The sequence below is a fragment of the Tinamus guttatus genome, unplaced genomic scaffold (genome assembly GCF_059628265.1).
Source record: "Tinamus guttatus ecotype Peru unplaced genomic scaffold, ASM5962826v1 Tinamus_guttatus_pri_ptg000317l, whole genome shotgun sequence".
Lineage (NCBI taxonomy): Eukaryota > Metazoa > Chordata > Aves > Tinamiformes > Tinamidae > Tinamus > Tinamus guttatus.
The window spans coordinates 143,128-166,153 of NW_028288851.1; the positions used below are offsets into that span (position 1 = coordinate 143,128).

The window sequence follows — 23,026 nt, forward strand, 5'->3', positions numbered from 1 at the left end:
AGGGGTTTTATCTGCCTTAATCTGATCTAAATTAAAAGTTACGTGAACATCTTTTCTCTTTGGCTTCAGAAGCACCCGCAAGCGCGGAGCAAGAGCTGGAGGTGCCAGAAGCTTGTGCTGAGCTTCCCTCAGAGAATGGCAGAGACGCCGGGTCGTCTCCCCGCCGCCGGGCAGAGCATCTCCCGGAAAACTCGGACCATCTCCGGGAAGCAGCAGGTGAGGAGCCCGCTGGGACCGGCGCTTCGGCAGCGCTTCGTTAGGAACAAGCCCAAAGCAGTCTGTGCTTGCTGCAGGCTTGCTCCCAAAGCGCTGCTTTCCTGTGTTTATGAGACCCAAAATACTCTATTTATCCTTTACTCTGCTGTTTATTTATTTATTCTTTCTTCTATTTATTCTTTTCCATATTTCTGCTCAGCTCCAGTAGAAGCGAAAGAAGCCACAGCACTAGAAAATAAAGAGCTCCTTCCCGAAAAACCTGTTACTGCTGCGGATCTTCCTGTTCCAGAGAAACCGGCGGAGGAGGCTGAGCACAACCACATCCAACACGCAGAACCCCAGCAAGAAGAGCCCCTGCAGGAGAGCACAGGTAGAATGTAGATAATAATGGAGCTGTAGAATGGAAATAGCCCCCGGGAACAGTTCACCTTGTCCTCCTGACTGCGTTGCCTCCTGAGCAAGCAAAAATCTCTTTTGCACCAAGTCGCTGTGCTGTACTTTGCATCCATCACAGTGATTCTGCTTGCACTTTGCCTCTGATTCCTGCCCTTTTAAACGTGCTTCCCTCCCCCCTTTCACAGGACTAAAAGTCCAAATATAGGCACTACTATGGGCTTATCTTTTCGGCTGTAACATTTACAACCTCAATATCTTTCCACTGAAGAGCTTAAAACCTCAACATCTTTTTTTTTGACATTTACTGTATAGGTTTTTTTTTTTTTTTGGGTATTAAAAAGGACCATCAGTTCTGTTTAAAATATTCCCAGCGAAGCCCTCCTTCCAAAGCAAGCCCCTTAATTACCAAAGGAAAACGTAATTTGCTTCCTGCTCCACTACCCCAGCCTCTCCGACGAGCTCTTATTGCTCAGGTGTCCGGCGGGAGGCTGATTTGTGGGCCACAAATGACTGATGCTCTCATTAAAACCAGTGGCCTGCAGCTACTGCCCATAACCGAGCGCAGCAGATGCCTTCAGCTCGGGGGGTTCTGCTTTGGGGGTGCTGAGGGACACTTTGCTGTCGCCCCTCGGCCCCGTTACATCCATCCTCTCTACCCTAGTCTCATCTTTTCACTAAACTTCTGTTTTCTCAGTTTGGAAAGCAGCCAAAGAAAAGGGATTATTAAAAAAAAAAAAAGTGCATCTGTTATCCTGTCTTGCTAAGGCAAAATGGATCCTTAATGCTTTATAAAAACAGATAATGTGTCCTTACAAGAACAGTTGCTTTCTGGTAGGGTTAGAGCATGTATCAGAAATGAGCTTTAATAATGCTGACTTATTTATCGGCAGTATTTAAATAGGTTCCTGTGTGTAATTTCCCATCCCAGCACCGCTGAGGAGGATTTAGAGCTAGGGTAGCATCAGCGCTGACAATTCCGATTTACTTACGATGTTACGGCCTGATGTAGCTAAACTCACCTGTTTCTCTTTCAGTGTTTTTTTGCTGCGAGGCGGGTGGTTGCGCTGATGTTTGAGCAGGCTTCCTGTGTTCCAGGTGCACGTCCCGCGCCGCTCGGGCACGCTCCCAAAGCGGGCGAGCGCCGGTTCGGCAGCGCGAAACCCGCGGCGGGGCCGGCCGTGCCCGCGGAGCGGCGCGTGGGCTCCCCTCGGCCGAAGAGTCCCGGCCCCGCGCTAGACCCCGCGGCCGCGGCGGCGCTCGGCGGCGTTGCTGGAGCAGCCCCTAGGGTTTCCCATAAAAAGGAGCAGCCGTCCCGCGCACTGCCGGAGTGTGCCGAGAGCCACGGAGATGTGCCGAGGGAGAGCTGGGATGTGGAAGGTTCTTCGGTCGTGGTGAAGAAGAAGAAGAAGAAGCCCAAACAAAAGAGGAATCAGCAGCCGAGAACCGCAGAGTTCTGGGAGGAGAATATCTCCCAGGCTCCTAAAACTTGTCCATTTGCTTTTGGACTGCGGAAGACAGATATCGCTCCCATCCTGCCTGCTGAAGCTCGCAAAGAGCACTTGATTGCCCCAGGAAATGGAGCTTTGGATACGGCAAAGGGTGCCAAAATAACAGCTGGAAGTCTGATCTTGGGTGATGAAAATGCCTTCCCAGCGCCCAGGGAGCAGGCCCCAAAGCCCGACCTGCTGGATGCAAAAAGTGGAGGCTTTGGAAAAGCAGAGACGAGAGGTGACAGTTGGATGTCACAATCCAATGGCAAAATAAAGCAGGTTCCCTTGGAGCCGATGGACAAGGCAGAGAAGACGAGGGTGGGGGATCCTGTTACTGCAAAGGTGCCCACCCTGCCTGCTGAAATCAGCCCTCCTGCCACAAACGGGAAGAGGGCGGACGAGGGGACAGGCTGCTCCGTCCCAACGGCGGCTCCTTCGGCAGAGAACAGTCTGAGCAAGGTAGAAACCCCTCTAACGACCCAACCTCCCGAAACTGCCCTTTCTGGTAAAGGAAAGGAGGCCAAGAGCCCTGCTTCCAAGCACGAACGGGGCAGTGAGACTGTCCCCGCGGAGCTTCCGACTTCCAGCGCGTCACTGGAGAAAGAAGCAAAGAAAAGGGGTAGTGAGAAGAGCAAAGAGGCTGCACATGAGTCCTTCAAACAGCCCCGTCCTCTAGAGCCGGGGGCCTGGTTTCCCCCCGAGGCCAAAGCAGCTGAAAAGCCTAAAACGGGGTCCCCCGAGAAGCGCCCCGAGGTCAACGTCAGCGCCCCGGGCGCCCTCGCTCCTGCCCCGTTGGTGGCATCACCGCCCGAGGATTCCGTTCCCTCGGGAAGCAGGAAGGCGGGCGGTTCCTCGGAGCAGCTCCCGGCAGCTCCGTGCGCCGCGCCGGGATGTTCCCCCGGCCGGAGCAACGAGCCTGGGCTTATTGCACCGGAGCATCAGGCCCCAAAAGAGCCCGGCTTTGCGCAGAGGACGGACAAACCCAAGAAGAGGCGCGGTGAGGGGAAAGGCAGAAAAACGAGGAATTTCCCGGAGCAGGTTCCCTTCCCGGAGGACGTGAGCAATGGTGAATGGAAGATGGACGAGCCGATAGCAGAAATGACTTTTCCTGACAAAGGCAAGGAGAACGGCTTTGCTGCGCGAGGGCATCCGTCCGCAGCCTTCGCACACGGTTACACCGCGAAAGCGGATAAGGCGAAGAAGAGAGGCAGTGATGGAAGAAGCAAAAAGGGCGAAAAAAGCTTTTTCCAGCAGCCTTTCCTTTTGGAGGGCAAGAGGGACGTAGGTAGCGCTCCCGACACAGCGGACAGGCCCAAAGAAGCGAGTGCTGGCACCGGAGGCGGCGAGCGGGGCTGTCCTCCCGCCGGGCATCTTCCGGAGAGCGTTTCGGAGGCGGCTCCGGCGCCTCGAAAGGAGGCAGATGCCGCGGATAGAGGCAGGGAGGCTGGATTCACCCCCCTGGGGGAACCGGCTGTGGTGGATTTGGGCGCCTCGTTGGCAGACAAGCCTAGGAAGAGGAGTAGCGATGGGAAGAGAAAGAGCGAGAAGGCTCCTGCAGCTGTGCCGGAGAGTCGGGCGGAGGAGAGTCCTCTTGGGAGCAAGGAGGAGCTGGATGGAAAGGCAAAGGAAGGGAGCTTTGCCGGCGGGAAAAGGGCTGAGGGTGAAGGAGAGCCCGCGCCGGAGCGCCGGGCAGGCGCAACCACGGAGCTGGTGGGAAAGGCTGGAGTTCAGGGGGGCGAGAGAGGAAGCTGCTCTGAGGAGCTGGGCCGCTCGGGTCGGGAAACAGAGACAGCAAAGGCCGAAACGGTCCAAACTGGAGAAACTTGGCCCACGAATGAGGGAAAGGAGGTGGTGGTTAGTCCGTCAGAGCCAGGCCCGGAGAGCAGGCCTAAGAAAAAGGGCAGAGATGTGAAAGGCAGAAAGGCTGAAAAAGAGCACCCTGCTGCACCGGCTCCGGCCAAAATCCCTGCCGGAGCCGCAGAGCTGGGAGCCCTTGCGGGCGCTCAGGCTCCTGGGAGCGGCCAGGAGAGCGAATTCCCGGTGGCAGGGAGCGGGCAGGCTCCTCCTGCGCCGCTGGAGCCAGGGAAAGCGGGCGCAGGGAACGAGGAGAGAGGCGGGAAGCCGGAGGCTGGCGCGGAGCAGGCGCTGCCCTCGGAGCCCGGTGCGGCCGGAGCGGCCGGCTCCGAGTCCGCGGAACGGGATAGATCCAGAGAGAGCGGGAGCGATGGGAGAAGTGAAGGAGCCAGAGGCGCCTCTGGGCAGCGCGTTGCGGCGGAGGCAGGGGCGGAGGAGCCGGCGGCGCCGCTCCGCGCGGCGGCGGACGCGGCCGTCGTGGACGGGAACAGCGACGTGCGCGGCCTGGGCGCCGCCGGGAGCTGCTCCCGGCCCCTCGCCGGAACGCCCGGCCCGGCTCCTCCCGGCTTCCCGGGAGAGGCCGCGGGAGCCGGCGCTGCGGAGAGGCCTGCGGGGACGAGCGAGGAGCGCCCGAGCAGCCCGCGCCGGGAAGGGCCTGCCCGGGATGAGAGGGCCGCGGACACGCAGCCTTCCGCGGATCCGCCGCTGGAGGAGGCCGCCCGATCCAGCCAGGACGAAGCTCCCCTTCCTGCCGTGGCTGAGGACGCGAGGGGCACGGAGACGAGGCAGGACCCCGGCCGCTCCTCCGCGGTGCCGCCGCAGGAGGCGACGGGCACGGCGAGCGGGACAGCGCCCGGAGGCGCCGGCGTGGCGGCGGCGACAGAAGCAACGGGCCCCGCTGCCCAGGGGGACGCGGCCCGCGGGTCCCCTGGCACCCAGGTGTCCGCAGGGAGCGGAGCGGGAGAGACGGAGCCCCCCGCGGTCGGGAAGGGCCACCAAGGCTTGCCCAGGGACGCCGACGGGTTGGGTGACAAAGTGGGTGACGCGGAGGCTGCTGCTTTGGACCCGCTCGCTGCCCAGCCGGCCCCAGTAAGCCCTGAAGAGCGGGGCGAGAGCCACGGGGAAGCTCCCCCGGAGGGTGTCCCGGCGCCCGGCTCCGCAGCGGAGAAACCCAAGGACGCGGTGAAGGAGGAGGAGCCGGCCCAGCAAACGGCGAAGGCGCCGAAGCCAGAAGAAGGCGCGAAAGGCAAGGAGCAGCTCAGAGGCTACATGAGACCCACGAAGGCGCGAGGTGCCCCCGCCGCCGCGGGCAGGGACAAGGCGAAGCCGGCGGGCGCCGCGGCCCGGCCCCGGCCCCACACAGGTGTGTGCTCGCGTTCGGGCCGGCCGCGCGCCAGCCGCGCTGCTTGTCGTGCGCTCGCATGAAGCCGGGACTCCTAATCCTCTGCGGCACCACCGAGTGTGGCATGACGGGTTTGGGGCTCATCTCCAAAGGCTCTTGGTTCTGCTTGCCTGTCTCACAGTGCTAATTCCCCAACCCGGACCAACTGACAGCTTGGTGTGAGTTCCAGAACTGATCTGTTTTGCTCATTCGGAGTTCATGTGACATACTCATTGTGCCACCTAATTGCTAAGCAAACTTGCACCTCTGGGGTTGAGTTGCCTTAGCTTCTTGCCGTCAGAGACCGAAAACGAGACCCGTTCTCAATGCAACGGTGAGTCCTCTTGGTCCCTGCACAGCCCCGCACGCCCCGGCGCGCAGGAAACGTGCTGGCCCGCGGGGCTGGGGCTCAAACTGCACCAGGCTAATTGCAACCAGCTCCTTTTCCTCCTGCGGTTGGGCTCTGACTCTCATCCTAAGCTACATTGAGCTGCTCTGTCTATAAAACACGTTTCCTGCCCTGGGCTTGCAGAGAAGTAATCTTCACCAGAGCAGAGCCGTAACGACATCCTAATTGGAGCGATAATCTTAAGACTTTATCCCTCCACCGACACCGCGGATGGACCGGTCACCTCTGGGGGAGGTTCCTCTGGCTGTGTCCATGGAATGAGCCCCCTTTCCTGTAGGAAATGAGATGGAAATTGACAGGGATTTTGAAACAGAGAATGCAGTATGGACACAGGTGAACTAAAAAGACAAACACCCGTGGGTTTCTGCTCATTCTGAGCTTTCCTCAGAGCCAGGGAGTCTCTCCTCTCCGAAATGGGGGCTGCTGCCGCGGGCTGTCCCTGCTCGAGGTGCCCTTGTCCTCCCTCGTCCCCGCGTGCCGCTAACCCGCGGGCGGGCGCTCTGCGCGCCCGGGCTCTGCGCAGCGCTGCTGCTCCTAACGCGTCTTGCATAACCCCGAGTGCTGCTATTCTGGTGGAAGCGCTGCACTCTGCATGAACCTGTGCCTGCAGAAATAACGTCCCTAGTGCATGATGCTGCAAAACACAGCAAGCTAAAGGCCGACCTTTTTTTTTTCCTTTTCTTTTTCCCTATCTTCCCCCCCCCTTTTTTTTTCTTCTAAAACTTTTCCATTACCTGCTACAAGTCTCTCTCTTCCCCCGCTGACGGTTGTGTTTAAGGGGCGATGCTCTGCAGGAGACCCGTGCAGAAGAGCCCAACTCTTCCGCGCGCTCTGCCGAAGGGCTCCGGCTCGGAGCGGCTCGCGGCGCGCGGGCATGTGCCCGTACCCCGTGCGTGCCCGTACCCCGTGCGTGCCCGTACCCCGTGCGTGCCCGTACCCCATGCGTGCCCATATCCCCTGCGTGCCCATATCCCCTGCCTTGGTACCTGGCCCTCACCCAGGTGTGTGCAGCACCGGGTCCTGCTCATTTGCTCTTATCCCTGCAGCACCGCGGCCGGGGGAGCGGCGGGACCAGCTCAGCAGCAGCAGGTTTATCTATACAATAAAGATATGGACGGAAATATCTTTATGGTATATTAATAATCATGCTGTATTTATAGAGCTGAATAACCCTGCTGCAGCGGCGTGCCGGGAGCCGTGGCAGCTGCGGTGCCGCGGCCGCTGCTGGGAGCTGCGAGATCCCCGGCAGCTCGTGCCTGGAAAAGCCCCTTCCGTCGCTTTTCTGTGTGTTTTTAAGCTGTGATTTGGAAGGGAACCCCCTCCTGGCTCGCTGTGGTTTATTGCAGCCTGCTGGATTTGCTGCTGCCCCGGCAGGCCGCGGCGCGGGCGCAGGCACCGCGGCGGCCACGCGCTTCGCGGGCACGGGCCGGGCGGTCCTGCTGCGGGTTTTAGTGCTCAGCATAGAGTTATAATGTGGCGTGCACGTTAATTAAGGCTTGTTAATGAACCCAGGGAGCTGTGGGGGAGAGGGGGGCTGAGCAGGGCTCCTGCCCCGTCTCCGGCAGTGCCGTTGGTGAAGCACACGCTCCCAGGGCTGTGCGAAGGGCAGATTTGTGAAGCCGCAGCAGAACCGCGCCGCTGTCCCCTCCGTTTCTGCCCTTCTTTCCTTTTTATTCCTTTGGGTCGTTTTGCCGTTTTAGCGGGACGTTTTGCTGAAGCAGCAGCCGGGTTTGCACCGCCGCGACGTGCGCGGGTCGCGCTGCGGAGCGCAGGGGCATCTCCCGGCGCCGCGCGTCCTTGGAGCACCGCTCGGAGCAGCCGGAACCGGCGCCCTGGGAGCGTCAATATTGCAGCTCCACGTCGCGCGGGGGGGATCCCGGAGCTGTCCGGTGTGGATCCCAGAGCCGCCCGGTGTGGATCCCGGAGCCGCCCGGCGTCGCCGCGTTATCCCGGCCCCGTGGCACGTCCGAGCTGCCCCTCATCCCGGGAAGCGACGTTGCCTTAGGAACTGGCACAAAGGGCTGCCGAAACAATGCTGCTGGCTTAGGGAAAAGAAAGGAAGGAAGGGGGAAAACGCCAGGGGCTGAGAGAGGAGAGAAGCAAGAGCTTAGGGAGCGGAGCAAAAAATAGCAGCGCTGGGCTGATCCGCGCGCCGAGGCTGCGCGCCGCGGATTGGCGCTCGGGCATGACGCGCCGGGCCGGGCTGCCCCAGTTCCGCGCGGCGCCGGCTGCTTCCCGGCGTCTTCCCGCGGGAGCCGCTCGCTCCGGAGGCGCGGGATGAGCCGGGACGGTTCCCGCTGGCACGGCGGGTCCCCACGCAGGGCCGTGTAACCCGCTCCCGGCTCCTCCGTCCCCCATCCCCGTGCTGGTCTCCCAATGCCCTCCGGCTCCATCCCGCTCCTCTGCTGCTTTTCCGACAGCGCCGCGGCGAGAGCGGCCGCGCGGCTCCGAGCCCTTCCCTGTTAACACCGGCACCGACGGGAGAGGCGGCGCGGGCCGAGCCGGAGCCCCTCTCCACCAGCGAGACACCCAGCAATATTTAAAGCACAAAAACTGTCGATGCCTTTGGAGAAGTGAAGCCCGTGGGTGGAAATGTTCTGGTTAATTAGAGGCTGTCAGGAGAGATCCGGATAATTTGCAGTTCCTTAGTCATTGTTTTTAAATATAGCAACCTCTTAAACCCAGAACTTAAATACGGGTGGGTAAGCGTGTGGCTCGTGGCACCTCCGAGCAGCAGGTTGGATTCAGGGGCGTGCGGAGCCCTCGCGGCGCTGCCTTTGCCAACGCGTGTGCGTTCGCGCCGGGGCTGCTCCGGGGCCCGGGAACGCGTGCCGACCCCGGCCCCGGGGCGGCGTGGGCCTTGGGGAGGGATATTCCCCATCCGGCACCGGAGATGCCCGCGGCTCTGCGGCTCTGCTCATGCAATAGCGTCCCCGCAGCTGCCGGTGACCGAATGACCAGGAATGGTTTTCCAGGCTTGCACCGGGAAGCTGCATCCCGGTGGAGCGGCAGGCAGGGCCGTGCAGCCGGCGGTGCCGCGGGCAGAGCGGGGTCCCCGTGTCCGGCGGATGCGGGAGCAGCGCCGCGGCTGCAAGGGGTGCCGTGCAGGGCGGGAGCAGCCTGCGGCCACCGCTGCTGATCCCACGGGAATGGGGGGACGCGGCGGGACACGTTGAGCCGCCCCGCGGTGCTTGGGGACATCCCGTCGCGGCAGCGGTGCCCCATGGCTCCCGGCGCGGGGCCGCGCGCCGGCTCGCAAGGGGTTAACGCCGTGAGCCGAGCTGAGGCGGCGCAAGCGTTCCGCTCGGAGAGGAGCAGTTCCCTAGGGAAGAGCGGCAGCCCCGCAGCATCCGGGAGCATTGTCCCGCGCGGCGCGGCGCGTCACGGCCCCCCCGCGTGGGCGGCCGCGGGGGCGGGCGCCGCGTGGCGTCAGCGCCGGCGCGCGAGCGGGCGGGCGGGCGAGCGGCTCCCGCGCGGCGGCAGCGCCGGCAGCACTCGGGCCATGTCCGTGGCCGGCGAGCAGGCGGCGCCGCTCGGGCAGCCGAGCGCGGCGCGCATGGAGGCGCCCAAGGAGCTGGGCGCGGGCGCCTTCGAGTGGCAGCGCACCGAGGGCAAGCTGCACGAGATCGGCCTCAGCGTCAACGCCGCGGGGCCCGGCGCCGACGCGCTGCCCAAGGGCGCCGGCTTCACCGACGAGGACAAGCTCTGCTTCTTCGAGGGCAAGGAGCTCAAGGCGGCCGCCAAGGACCCCCGGGAGCTGGAGGCGCAGGGCAAGAAGTACCAGGAGCACCTGGAGACCTGGTCCCTGCTCTGCGAGACCTTCCCCCCCGCCGACGGCGGCCCCGCGGCCCCCAAAGCCTCCGACTTCCACTGGGGCCAAGCGGCGGCTCCCAAAGCGAGCGCCGGCCCGGCCAAGGATGAAGCCGTCACCGACCAGGAGAAAGCGGCCGGCAAGGCGGGCGCCGAGAGCAAGAGCGCGGCCGCGGCGCAGGGAAGCGGCGCCGGCAGCCCCGGCTCGCAGGCGGCAGCGCCCGACGGCGCCGCGAGGAAGGCGGCCGGCGCGGCGCCGCAGCTCCCCACCACCACCGTGGAGCTGGCGCGCGACGAGGGCCGCGGCGGCCCCGCGGACGGCGCCGAGCCGGACGAAGAGCCCGAGGAGCCGTGGGGCTGGGGCGGCGGCGCGCTGAGCCGCGCCGCGCAGCAGCGCAAGGCCATGCGGCGCGCCATGTCCGAGAGCTCCCGCCTCGCCGTGCCGCTCGCCCTCGACCTGGCCGACAAGTACCCGCAGCCGCCGCCGGGCGCCGACGTGGCCACGGGGCTGCTGGCGCCCGACAGCAGCCTGGCGCACGGCCCCGCGCCGATCGCCGGCCCCGGCAAGAGGGCCCCGGCTGCGGCGGAGGAGCCGCCGGGCGCCCGGCGCGCCGCGCTGGAGCGGATCCCCGAGGGCGGCGGTGACAAGGGGCGGCAGGAGGCGGCGCCGGGAGAGCCCGGGGGTGCCGCCGAGGGCCCCGCAGCTCCCGGGAGCCGGAGCGCCGAGGCGGAAGGCGGCCGGAGCGCCCCGCCGCCCCGGCCCGCGGACCTGCCGGGTACGTACGCTCGGCACCGCGCTGTGGGACGGGGGCATGGCGGGGAGCTGGCGGGGGTGCTCCGGTGTGCGCCGGGATCCATCCGCTCAGAGCGTGTCCAAAGCTGCCAGCTCAGCTCCGGAGGCTCCAGCGTGGTGCAGCCCCTCCTGAGCATCCTGCTGCTGAAACCCGGGCTGCACGGGTGCTTCCCCGCTGCCATAATCCGGCTGCGCGGGCGCTTTCCTGGTGCTGAAACCCGGGCTGCACGGGCGCTTCCCCGCTGCCGTAATCCGGCTGCGCGGGCGCTTTCCCGCTGCCGCGCGCCGAGCGCAGCCCGGTTGTGCCGCGGGGGCTGGCGGCCGCGCGGGCTCTGGCGCGGGGCGCGCGGTCGATCCCGCCGCCGCCCGCGTCCCGGCGGCTCTGCCCCCTCGGCAGCTCCCCGGGCCCCTTCCCGCGTCCTCCCGCCGCGGGGCGCCGGGGCTTTGTCTCCGGCACGGGAGCGCGTCCCGGCGGGAACGAGGACAAAAGCCTGGCGGGGGCTTCCCCCCGCAGCCGCCGCTCGTCCCGACCGGCCCCCGTGCTCGTCCTCTGGGGCCGGGTCGCGGTGTGCGCGGGGACGGGGCAGCGCTCATCCGCTCTCCCGTCGGGAAGGTGCCGGGAGCGCCCGGCGCGGAGCGGGGTTTGGGGAGCCCGCGTGGAGTCGCTGGGGTCGGAATAGGGAGCTGCTCCAGCGTGTTTGGTGCCACTGGCACCGTGCTGCAGGCTGGGGACAGCGAGGACGCGCGTGGCCCGGGCCGCCGCAGCCGTTGCCGGTGCCGGAGCCGCGTGCGGCGCGGAAAGCCGCTCTCGTGCAGCACCGCCGTGTTCGGAGCTGCTTTCTAGCTCTCGTGTCAGTGGAGCTGCCCGCGAGCTGGGGGGTAACGACTTTCCCAAGAGGGTTGGAAATGGCAAAGAAAACAACAAAAAGTCCTGGATGCCCTCGCACTGCCTCCAGGCTTTGGAAGCGTCTCCTTCCTCCCGCCCGGGGCCGCGCCGCGGGAGCCGCGCAGGGAGCCCGTCAGTCCTGCCTCTAAATATAGAAGTGCCGCTAAATCCGCCCTGCCTTTCGTTTACAGAGAAATTGCTCCCTCGCATCCCGAGGGGCTTCCTGCTCCCCAGGCTCCGTGCTGCTCCGTGCGTCTCCTCGTCGCCAGGCGGGACGCCCGGAGCGTCCTGCCCAGCGCTGCCTATTCCACCTGATCCAACATTCCCTGCTCCTCCCTTTCCGTGCCCGTTGGCTGCCAGCTCCGGGTGCTGGGTGTGAGCTTGGCCCCTGCAGCCGGGCTCGGCGCGCTGTGTCGCTGACCCCCGTCTTTCCTCTTAAACGTTCCTGAAGGAATTGCCCAGAGCGGAGCTCCTTGACCAGCCTCCATCCTGACCAGCTTTAGATGGAGGTGTCCTTGGTCCTGCTGCCGGCGGGAGCGCGCGATGGGCTCCATTCCAGCCGGGGACCGCGTTGGCCGCGCGGCCGGTGCGAGCGCAGGGCCGCGGCGACGCCGGGTGCGCGGCTCCCTCCGCTGCCTCGTTCGGCCGCTCGGGAACAAGCGCGCGCCTTGTTTGCCGCTGCCAACAAGGCGCCTCTTTGAGGCCGCGCTCTGCGCCGCCGCGGCCCTTTGTGTCCCTTTGTGTCCCTTTGTGTCCCTTTGTGTCCCTTTGTGTCCTGCGGTGGCCGCAACGGCCCTCGCTGGCGGTTTGCGCGCAGGGGCCGCCGGCCCCGCGTTGGAGGAAGGGGCAGCGCGGAGCCCGGCCGGCGCCGGTCCTGGCTCTGGATGAGCCGGAGGAGAGGCTGGAATTGGGCCGGGAAGCAGCAGCCGAGCGCCCCGGGCCGCGCGGAGGAGGGCGGAAGGGACCCGAGCGCGCCGGGGCAGTCGCTGAAGGGTCCGCGCGCCGGCGCGGGGCTGCAGCGCGATGCGAGCAGCAGAACCGCCTTAGCGGCTGCGAACGGACCCCGGCCGTGCGAGCGCCGCGCGGTTCGGCTCCGATGCAAGAACAGCGTCTTGTCAGCGGGGACCTGTGAACACGGAGAGCCCGAGCGCGCGGGGCTGGGAAGATGGAGGCGGCGAGGACGTCTGCTCGCTGCGTGCTCCGATAACGCGGCCAGAGGCGCGCGGTGACTGAGCTACGCAGCGCCGGATCAAGCGCTGAGCGGTGCCCTATGTGGGTCAAGAGGGAGACATTTTATTTAGGCTTTCCTGGGGGGTTTAAAGCTCGTATTTCTCTTTAAAATGAGACTTTTTATATTTGTGGCTACTTTATGTGGAGGGCCTCGTACAGAAAGGGGTTAATGATGTGGATGTTGGGATGTAGCAGCTCCTTCTGGAGGGGCTGGCTGAGCCCCCCGGAGCTCCTGCCTCTGGGCAGCGTTTCTCTGGCCAAAGCAGCGTTTAACGTGCTCCAATTTTGTTTCTGAAATTGTTTACGGGTAAGAGGGAGAGTAAAGATGGTCCCTGCCTTATTCCTTAATCCATCTCTCTCAGTGGATTTTTGGTTGATGACTCTAATCCCTGCGGGAATTACGGAGCTGTTTGAGTGAATGATGTTTTCGGCGCAGCCTAAGCCCGTGAATATCCCTCGCTGGAGCCCGCGGCCTCGCTCGGCAGCGCGGTCCTGCATCCCGCAGCGGTGGGTGATGTGCACGAGTGCAGCCCCCGACCCGGTGCCGATACCCCCCGAGCACCAGGAGATGAGCGGAGTCGGCCCGCGGGCCGTGCGCTGGTCCGAGCTCCCGGCGCGGCCGCGCTCGAGCGATGGCTTCGAGCCGAAGGTCGCCCTTTGTGCCTTTGTCTTTGCCCAGTTTCAAGCAGATTCACCGTGTTTTCCCCCTGCTTGTTGCTGGCTTGAGGACAGAGCCCCCGTTTGCACCTGGAAAACTCCTTCCAAGCGTTGAGCGCTGTCCGCGGAGCTCCCGGGTCTTGGCAAAAGGCGCCGATGGGTCCGAAGAGCCCCGCTGCAGAGCTCTGCATCCCAACACCTTGTTGGGTGCTCACCTGCTGCTGGTGCCTTGGAGGAAGCCCCTGTGAGGGCTAAAATACGCTCAGAATCTTCTCAGCTTCATAAGTAATTAAGTGCTTAGTTATTACCAAAAATCAGGGTTAATCAAGGGAGTCACGCACAGAAGCTGAAATAGCTCCAGAGCTGCTTTGAGCTGAATATCTAAAGATGGGCTAGGTCAAACGTGCCGCTCTGCTGCCCTGCGAGGACCTGGCGTTAGGAGGTGGAAGGGAAATGGCTTTGTCAACTGCCACCCCCCTGCCAGGGGGGAGCTCCGCAAATAGGTGACCTGTTTTGAAAATGCGGCATTCAGAAACTGGTCGTATTTGTACCTGAAGCCAAGAAACGAAGGACTGAGAGCGCAGAGGGCCTCTCGGTGGCCGTTGTTACAGATGTTCTCGGTAGGGTCCTGAGGTGATCAGGGTGAGCCACACAGAGCTCCTTCCCGTCACCGTTGTGATGTAAAGGACCAGAGTTGGCCAGGAGTAGAGCATGGACCGTGGCCTGAAGCTTCTGGCCATTTGGAAGGGTCGATTTTGGCACAGATCGTCTTTTTTGGATCGTGCCCACAACTCAGTGGTGTTTAACAGGCGAAGCCTTGCTCCCATCAGAGCATCCCATGGCCTTGCTGGCTGGCTCCTTCACACGCTCACAGCAGATCCCTGGTTCCTGGTGATAAAATCATTCCCAAACATGCTTTTTAACTCATTGCCTCCGGCGTTCTCCTCCGTTAAACCGTATTTTTGGCCGACCGGGGATCCCCGTGCCGCGTTTGCCGCCGCGGGGCCGACGAGGGCGGCCGGGCTCCTCGCGCTGGGACGGGCCGTCCTTGCGACGCCGTTGGAGGCTCCTGCCGTGCCCGGGGCCGCGAGCAGCGGGAAAGCTCCCTGCAACGGCCCTGCAGCCTAATGAGCAGCTTTCATTAAGGCCTGGCAGCTTCTGCTGCTGTTCCCCGTAACCAGCAATGTCCCCTGGCAGGGGAGCGCGAGGCCGGGCAATTAGGTGCAGAATGGAGCGAGTGTCCCCAGGAGCACGTGGGGGTCCTTCACTATCCCCCCATCCTGGGGTTGTGTCCCCCGGGGTATCAGGACGGTCCCAGCAGCAGTCAAGAAATAGGAGAGTTCCCACCCAGATGCCCTGCGTTTGTTATTTATTATATATTAATTATTTATTATAATTATTTATAGCTATTTATCATATATTAGTTATAATTATTATATTAATTATTATAATTATTTATAATTATTTATTATATATTACTTATAATTAACATCAGCACATCATTGGCTGCTGCCCGTGGGTCTTGGAGCTTGTTTTTTTTTCCAAAAGCGGAAATTAGCTGAATTAGCTGAAATAATCGTAGCGATTGGCAGCGTGGGACAGGGAGCTGGAGAGTCACCTTGGTGGCTCCGATACCTGAGCCGGGAGGATTCGAGGGGAATCTCTGGGCATGGGAAGCGAGGAGCAGCGGAAGGACAAAAATTGGCTGTTTGCTGACGGGAGCTGTTGGCCACTTTTTCCAGTATTGCTGTAGATAAAATTGACAAATTAAATGGGGGAGAAAATAAAGGTGTGTTGAAATTCAGTGGAGAAAACTGGTTTAGAGGACCAGTATAGATTATCTGTGGAATAAAAGGGCTTTCTAGATGAACATGAATGATCCTTGAGTCTTGGGAATTGTGCAAGAAAATTAATAACGTCCAACCTGGACATTCCCATGCTCGTTTTCTTCAGGAGTCTTTTTCTGTGTGCGTAGGACATTAAGCTCAGTGCTGCACAACGTCAGTCTGGTTTGGAAGCCAAGTGGCGAGGTAGAAGCTACGGCAGTGCAAGGGAAACGGCTGCTCAAAATTACCATGGAGGCCGAAAATATGGGGAAAAAAACGAAAACCAACCCCCCAAGCATGCTTTGGTTGAGCATCCCCAAAACTGGCAGAAAGCGCTGACTTTTTTGCTGGTTTCTGCAGTGGCGTTTCTGGAATGGAATATTCTTGGAGTGTTCTGGCTGGAATATTCTTTGGGAATCTCCCTTGAAGTGTGCCGAGTGGGAAGATGCCCCGTGCAATGGTGATCTCCAAAGCGGTCGTGCGGTCGCGGCGCGGCCCGTGTGCGCGGGGACGCGGGCTCCGCGCTGCCGCCTCCTTCCCGGCCTTCCCGGGTGTTGCTCTCGCTCCTTCTGCTGGGAATGCTCCTTGCTCCGGCCGGGGGCCGCTGCTGTAGGCCGGGATGTGGGAGAAGGAAGGCGAAGAGGCAGCAATAGGAGCAGACGGGAGCTGAGCAGGGATGGCTGCAGAATGTCCCGCCCGGGGGTCGCGGAGGGAGATCGGCGTTTAACAGCCCTCCACCATCTGTTCTTTAAAAGCCCTTGTACGATGGGCAGGCTGGCGCTGCCGCTCTCTGCTGTCCCTGCGGCATCGCGGTGGCACCGGGACGGCCTCGCCGGCGCGCTGCGTTGGGCCTCCCCGAGCAGCCAACCTGTAACCCTTCCACTTCTGCCTCCTCCTCTTCCTGCATTAACATCCATAAAGAAATAAAGGCACCAGACCGAAAGCGCCTGAAGTTAAGAAACCCTCCTTTTCTCTCGGCAGCCAAACCAGGAGAGAGCAAAGCGGCGGAGGCGGCGGCAGGGAACGATATCAGCCCAGCTCCCAACAAGGAGCTCCCGCCGAGCCCGGAGAAGAAGGCCAAGGTAGGAGCCGCTGCCGGGCCCTGCTCCCTTCCTGCTTTTCCTTTGCAGCTTCTCTGCTTCTTATGCCGTGGGTCCCACCTTCTGCTTTCTGAGCTGCCGCGTCGGAGCTTTCACCCAAACGAGGGCAGTGGGTGCGAGTTGCAAATAACTCAGCCCCTCGCTGATCCGATTGCCGATGGATTTCCTAAATTTATGATGAGCTTTGATGCAAGTAGCTGCCTGGTTGGTGCCTGGGGTGTGGAAGTGGGAAACGCATCCGGTGGCACCTCCAGGAGCCTGGGGACAGCCGTGGGGCCGTGGGGACGGGCGCCTGGTGCCCTTGCTGGTGGCAGGAACACGCCTGGCCCTGCAGCCCCTCGTGCTCGTGCGAGTGGCGCCCGGGACCCGCTCGGGGCGCGTGGGCTGGCGCCAGGAACACCCGGCGCTTCCTTCGGCGCCTTTGGATGCAGCCCGATCCCCTCGAGCTGAACAGCCCCGACGCCAGCCCTTGCCTGCAGCTTCCGTTTGGCCTTTGCGCTCAGAAAGTAGAACGCCAGTTATTATTATTATTTCTTTCCGTTGGATTTTAAGTATCACTTTTATGTTCTCTCAGCTCGACGTTTTGGTTCACGATGCCCTGTGTTCTGTTGTATTTTTTCGTTGTTCATTTGTCCGTCTGTCGTTTGTTTTCCTTTGCTCCGCTCCCGGATTTTGCTTTCCGAATCCCCCCCCGCCAAGGCCGCCGCGTCCGCGCCGCCCGCCAAGGCCGCCGCGCCCAAGGCCCGGCCCGCGGCCGCCGCCAGCCCCAAGCGGCCGCTCTCCGCCGCGCCGGGCGCTCCCAAAAAGGCCGGCAGCCCCCCGGGCGGCCCCGGCGCGGCCGCCGCTCCCAAGCGCCCGGCCACCGCGCGGCCCGCCGCCCTCGCGCCCAGGGACGCCAAGGCCAAGGTAAGAGCGCGGCCGCCGCGCCGCGAGCGAGGCCCGGAGCCCCGCACGGGGCGCCCGCGGCTCCGCTCCGGCCCGCGGGACGCGCATCGGCCCCGGGCACGCGGATAATCCCCTGTTTTCCCCTGCCGCTGGAGGAGAATATTGATCTATTCTTTAATACACACACACAGCGCTCCCTGTATTGAGGGTAACTGCTAAGGTTGGGGAAGCGGGTGAGAAAACCCAACGGAGAGCTTCAGTGGTGCTCTTTAGCTCCCCGTTTCTGGGAGGCAACAAGCACAAAATGGGTCAGATCGGTCTGATCAATTTTAAACACTATGGAAATGTTGTTTAAAAAGAAATCGCCTGGAAACGTACTGAGCTGCATTTTAAAATATAATGAATTTGCTGCTCTCAATCTGCACGACAGATGAAATTATTTTATCCTTTTTTACATCTGTTCTAAATGCTTTTGACTGCTTAAAAATCAAATCCGCATGTTTATATCGCTCTAGCCCTTGGGTCGTACGTAGCACTAAACATCTCGCACTGGCTGGGCTATTTTTAAGGTAAATTGAAATGGCACAGTTGGCTTCTTTGGGAAGCAGTGTTTTCAGCTTTATTTAAGATTTTTGCATCTTTGTAAATTCCTTTTTTGGGAAGTGATCAATCTCATCTCATTTGTTTTCAAGTACTGAAATCCTGGGTTAATCCAGGCCCTGGATTAACCCCTGTCCATGGTTCATTCTGCCTTGGGAAAACGACTTCACGTTTGGCCCTGGCAGGTCGCTCTTTGATCTCTTATGTCCTGGACCCTGTAAAATGCATCTTTCTAACTGGGAAGGTGTTTTAGCTCAGGAAGGAAGGAGCTCGCTTCCAAAAGCATTGCTAGGGCCTGGCCTTGCCCTGTGCACATCTGTAGATGGCCTCTGCACATTAACTTTGGAGCAGAAGTGGGTGAAGTCCAGTATTCAGCAGGGTCTGTGTCCTGCGCTAAATATGATCAGCCATTTTTGCATATTTTAGTTAAACATATATATATATACACACATATTTATCTTTTGCATTATATTGTGTCAACATCACCTAGCTTGTGTGCTCAAGAATTTAAATGTGTGTGCCTTCTCTAGCAGAAAAAGAATTTCAATATATTTCAGGCTCTTTGTTGTTAAATGCATTGAAGGAGGGCAGTGAGGGGGCTTTACTGCAGCCTGTTCCTCTGCAGGTTGCAGATGCGAAGAGCCCGGAGAAGCGGACGTCGCTGTCGAAGCCGCCGTCGTCTGTGACACCTCGAGCGGCCGTCAGGAGCAGCCCGGCCACCCCCAGGACAACCGCAGCGTCCCCGGTGGCTGCGGCGCCGGCCGTGAAAACCACTGCTGCTTCCCCGCCCAAGAGGCCCACGTGTGAGTCTGGGTTTGCTTCTCCTTTCCTGCAGGGTTTTGTGTGAGCAGCGCTGGTGCTTCCCGGGAACCCGTGGTTCCTGTGTCGCTGTGTTGGCCCCGTCAGCGTGTCCTGATCAGTGTCCCAATAAACAGCCGTGATTGAAAACCAAGCGCTGAAGTGCAGCCACTTAGCAGAAGAGCAGGCTGCTCTGCAGCCCTTTTCTCCAGAGGGATCCTCTTCCAAAGAGCGACCCTGACTGACCTTCAAATCAGCTTGGGTTTCCAGCTGCCCAACAGCAATGTGGGCTGCAAGGCTAGTGTGCTTAAGGGACGTACTTGATTAAAGAATGCTGCTAAGTATGAACTTCGGAATGATAATAGTTAGAATAAGCACTTGAAGACAATTCAGAACATGGGGAAAACAAATCTGGAGAATGGAACTTAAAGAGTTCAATCTAGCAGCCTCTGAAGAAGGTTGGACTGCCATGCAGGACACGCATGAGAGCTTTGAGAGCCACGACTTGCCAGCCTAGCACAGGAACAGCTGGTAGCTGATGAGATAGCCATTGCAGCAGGTAATCGAGGAATTAGGTGAATCCAGTTTGTTTTGGTGTGTTCCCAGCTGGATGCATTATGTTCATGGAGATGTACCAGCTCACCTCCAAGATGTTCTCCATACTGTAACTGTGAAATGAAGTTCTAGGTTTTAGGCCTCAACATGACTGCACTTGCTCTTCCTTTGATAGCACTTTCCACACTTAGACCTGGAGTAAAGCTAGAATTAAACAACGTTCAGGTGAGAAGACACTGGCTTATATTTTAGATAAGCTAGGATGTTTGTGGGGTTGAGCCTCACAGCATCCCAGAAGGGCCGGGGCTGGCAGGGCCCTCCAGGGACCCCCCAGTGCAGCCCCGGCTCCAGCAGGGACACCCAGAGCACGGGGCACCCGGGCGCATCCAGGCGGGTTGGAGATCTCCAGAGCAGGAGCCTCCACAGCCTCTCTGGGCAGCCTGTGCCAGGGCTCGGGCACCCTCACACCAAGGAAGTTCTTCCTCACACGGACATGGAGCTGCCTGGGGTTCAGCTTGTGCCGTTCCCCCTGGTCCTGGCAGCGGCAGCACCGAGCAGAGCCTGGCCCCGTCCTCCCTGCATCCTCCCCTCGGTACTCGCACACGTTGATCAGGTCCCCTCTTCTCCAGCTGCACAGGCCCTGCTATTGCTATCGTTTAAAAAATGTCTGTAGCTCGTGAGGACTGTGAGGCCGAACAGAGGGCTTGATTGCAGGACGGGCATCGGTGCCGCTTGCGATGCCGTTGGAGCGATGGCTTCGGCCGGGCTGTGCTCGTTTGGCCAGGATACCCCTTGGCTTCCCAGAGATGAGTTTTCTCAGCTGCCCAAAGGCGGTAGCAGAAACCCGTTAGAAACGGCTTCTAAGGTGGCTGTGGGAGCAGTTTCCATGAGGAGCGAGCCTCACCTTCTCTCCATAGCTGCAGTCTGCTGCTTTTCCCCTCGGGACTGATGTGGGAGGATCCTGGAGCAGAAACCGCCTGCGCTGTGTCCAAGTTGAGCCCTGCGACGGGGTCCCCGTCCGCCTGACACCCCCGTGTGAGCCACGAGCAGCCTCTCCAGGCCCAGCAGCACCCGTGGGCCTCCCCGTGGGCTCGCAGAGGTTTAACCACCCACACAAATGGAATGACTTGTTCCCAGGTCTTGTCGAGGGACTGGATCTCATTAGTCAGTTGTTGAGTTGTGCAGGGAGAGCGGGGCGTATCGCTGGTTTTATTCTAAGGAATTCATAACCCGCCTTTCCCAAGGGAATAGCGTCCGTGTTTTAATGATACTGGAATGCCCTAGGCTGGATACATGTTCCTTAGTTCAGGCTTTAGAGGAAAATACAATTAATCCTGCATTGGGGAAGTGATTGCCCTTCCCAAGAGCCATGCACCTCAGCTGATCCCATGGACCGCCCTGGACAGTCCGTTCTGTGCTGACCTCCATACAAGCTGGGGCCCAGAATGCCCAACGTGCTTTAATGAGTTCAATTAAGTTAATTTCTCCTTCCAAAACTGAGGCCCAAACAAAGGAGAAAAGTGCTTTCTGATGGCGTTTGAAAGGAGATGGAGTTAATGATGCGGAGATCCGAGAAGCTTGTTCCAAGCAGCAAGACGCGGAGGGGAAGAGGCTTCTCCCCCGACCAGCTGGGCCGTTGGCAGAGGACAGCGAGGGAACGGGGAGCACGGTGGAGATGAGGTCAGCCGGAGAAATCCCACCGGCAACATCCCGTCAGGAGCCCGGGCAGTTTAGTCCGGCTCCGGGAACGCGGAGGGGAGCCGGGAATGGCAGGAGAGGAGTCGTGTTTTGAGGAGGATGGAGCAAGGGGCGACAGAGCGGCCTCCAGAGCTGCCCGGCGGGGGATCGAGGTGGGCCAACATCAACAAGGTAGACGAGGTGGAAGAGAGGTAACCTCGGCCAGACACATGGACGTGGCTGCTGCCTGGCACGGACGTTGGTAACTGCACCCCTTTGCACAGCTAAGGACCGTGTCCGTCCTTTCAGCTATATAAAAACCAGGCACGTTCCATCCATACAGTGGGTTTTCTCAGCTAAACGTGCAGGCTCATACAGGAAGATCAGGTCTGTTCGATAGGACCTATTTTTAAAGTGGTTGGTATTAATGATATATCTGTCCTTGAGGACTGATTAAATTATCCCGTGTCACTTTGGTTTCATCTCATCAGCGAGTATCTCAGCTGGGGGGTCTCACTGAGCGCAGGCCGGGCGGGATGTCCCGCGCTGGTTCAACCTCTGCTTCTGCTTTTTGCTCTTTTCTGTCCTGGAATCTCATACATATTCGTTCAGCCCCTTTAGTTTACCTAAAAGTCTAAGACTGCTGTTCCTTCTTTAGGCTGTCCCCTTCCTACGTGGAACGTAGCCAAGTCCTGGTGTCTGCCTAAAGGTGTATTTTTGGTTCAGCAGTTTTTATTGTAGTACAGTCACAGCAGAGGCCAAAATATGGGCAAGAACTTCTATGTGAGGAAGATCCGCATGCGGTTAGACTTGATCTAGCCATGGCACCCAGGCTATAGATAGCCAAATGTGGTTTTGATTTTGCAATTTGGTAAAGAAAGGCTATAAATCGTTTCAAGAAATGCAATCGGGGCAGGATTAAGACAGCGTTAGGGGAAGCGCTTTCGGGCTATTTTAAGACAAAAAGCAGATGCAAATCTACGCCGAGCTGCGTTGCGGCATCCCCCGGCCCCCAGGCCGGGCGCAGCGTTGGCGCCGGCGGCGCCCGCAGCCCCTCGCCGCGCCGCCCGCCCCAACGCGCCCCTTCTCTTTGGGCAGCTATCAAGACGGATGCGAAGCCTGCGGATGCCAAGAAGACGGCCGCCAAGCCGCCGCCAGGTAATGCTGTTCATTTTCCATCTAAATCAGAGCTCGTGGCCGCCGGCCGTCTCCGGGGCGCGGGGAAGGTGACGCGGCTGCCCCTGATGGCTCTTGTCCCCCCAGCAGACGCGGGGCGCCCCAAGAGCGCGGCGGGCACCGCGGCCAAGGCCAGCGCCGCGTCGCCGGCCGCCGCCAGCTCGCCCGCCGTGCCCGGCGCGGCCGCCGCGCGCCCCAAGCCCAAGGCGGCGCCCGCCAAGCCCGCCGCGACGGCCAGCGCGGCCGCCGACGCCAAGAAGGCGGCCGCGAAGCCCCCGGCCAAGGCCAGCACGGTCGCCAAGCCGCCGCGTCCCTCCAGCAGCGTTTCCGCTCCGGACCTGAAAAACGTACGTTCCAAAATCGGATCGACGGATAACATTAAGCATCAGCCCGGCGGAGGGAAGGTAGGTCGTTTCCAGCGCGTTTCCAGCGCGGGCGCGCGCTGCTGGTGTGGGTGGCTGTGTGCTCACCGCTGGCTCGTGCTCGTGCTCTGCAGAGCTCCTCTTTGGGGTCTTGGTGTGTGCACAGGGCGTTCGCAGGGCAGCGGGGCTGGTGTGCAGCAGGAATCCACCTCCAGAGCCTCCCTGGCCTCCATCCAGGAATCCAAAACCGTGCTGCTGTTTCCCTGCCCTATATGCCAGTAGAGAAACCAGTTGGTTTTGGAATCATGGAATCATTATGGTTGGAAAGGGCCTTCAAGATCACCAACCATAAACCCATCACCATCATGCCTGCTAAACCATGTCCCTAAGTGCCTCATCTACACGTTCAAACCTTGTTACTCCAAAATGCTGCCTGGGAACAGAGGGATTGAGCCTGCTCAAGGCTCAAATTGGCCTTAAAAATGGACTTAGACTCCCATTTCATTATGAATACCTACCATGTAGATGATTGATAGAGGTTTGGGTTGCACCTGTAGCACCCCTCTGAGGTTTTAAAGCCGTCCTGTAGGTACATGCAAGCCTGAAACCCTCCTTGGGCGTTGTACAACAGATAGGCCCATCCAGTAAACTAAACATGTTAGCAGCCTGCCCGTCGGAGGGTTTAATTCCCACGGGATGGAACAAATTTGCCCACTTATCTTTACTGCAGATCTCCTGGAGTGACTAACCCAGCACGTAGCTGTAAGCGGATGGCCAGGAGAGCACACCATGCTGAGAGCCTTAATCTCTTTGTAGGCACATTAAAGCGAAGGGTGTTCTTGCTGTGTGTCCCAGCATCGGTGCAGGCAGGGAATTGAGCCTTAAAAGTTAAAAAATGTCTTAGTTATGGACTTAGACAAGGTCA

The 23,026-nt window shown here is 60.5% G+C and overlaps 1 protein-coding gene across 1 annotated transcript in view; it reads left to right on the forward strand.

The window, feature by feature from the left end:
• The window catches only part of MAP4 (microtubule associated protein 4), a 57,931-nt gene that overhangs the window by 27,144 nt on the left and 7,761 nt on the right, over window positions 1–23,026 (forward strand). Inside the window, exons 9-18 of the mRNA XM_088528938.1 lie at window positions 70–216; window positions 416–586; window positions 1,708–5,319; window positions 9,043–9,547; window positions 9,670–9,797; window positions 15,930–16,030; window positions 16,748–16,954; window positions 18,159–18,336; window positions 21,662–21,721; window positions 21,827–22,143. Of these exons, the coding sequence (XP_088385064.1) occupies window positions 70–216; window positions 416–586; window positions 1,708–5,319; window positions 9,043–9,547; window positions 9,670–9,797; window positions 15,930–16,030; window positions 16,748–16,954; window positions 18,159–18,336; window positions 21,662–21,721; window positions 21,827–22,143 (5,426 nt within the window). The remainder of the gene's footprint in view (window positions 1–69; window positions 217–415; window positions 587–1,707; window positions 5,320–9,042; window positions 9,548–9,669; window positions 9,798–15,929; window positions 16,031–16,747; window positions 16,955–18,158; window positions 18,337–21,661; window positions 21,722–21,826; window positions 22,144–23,026) is intronic.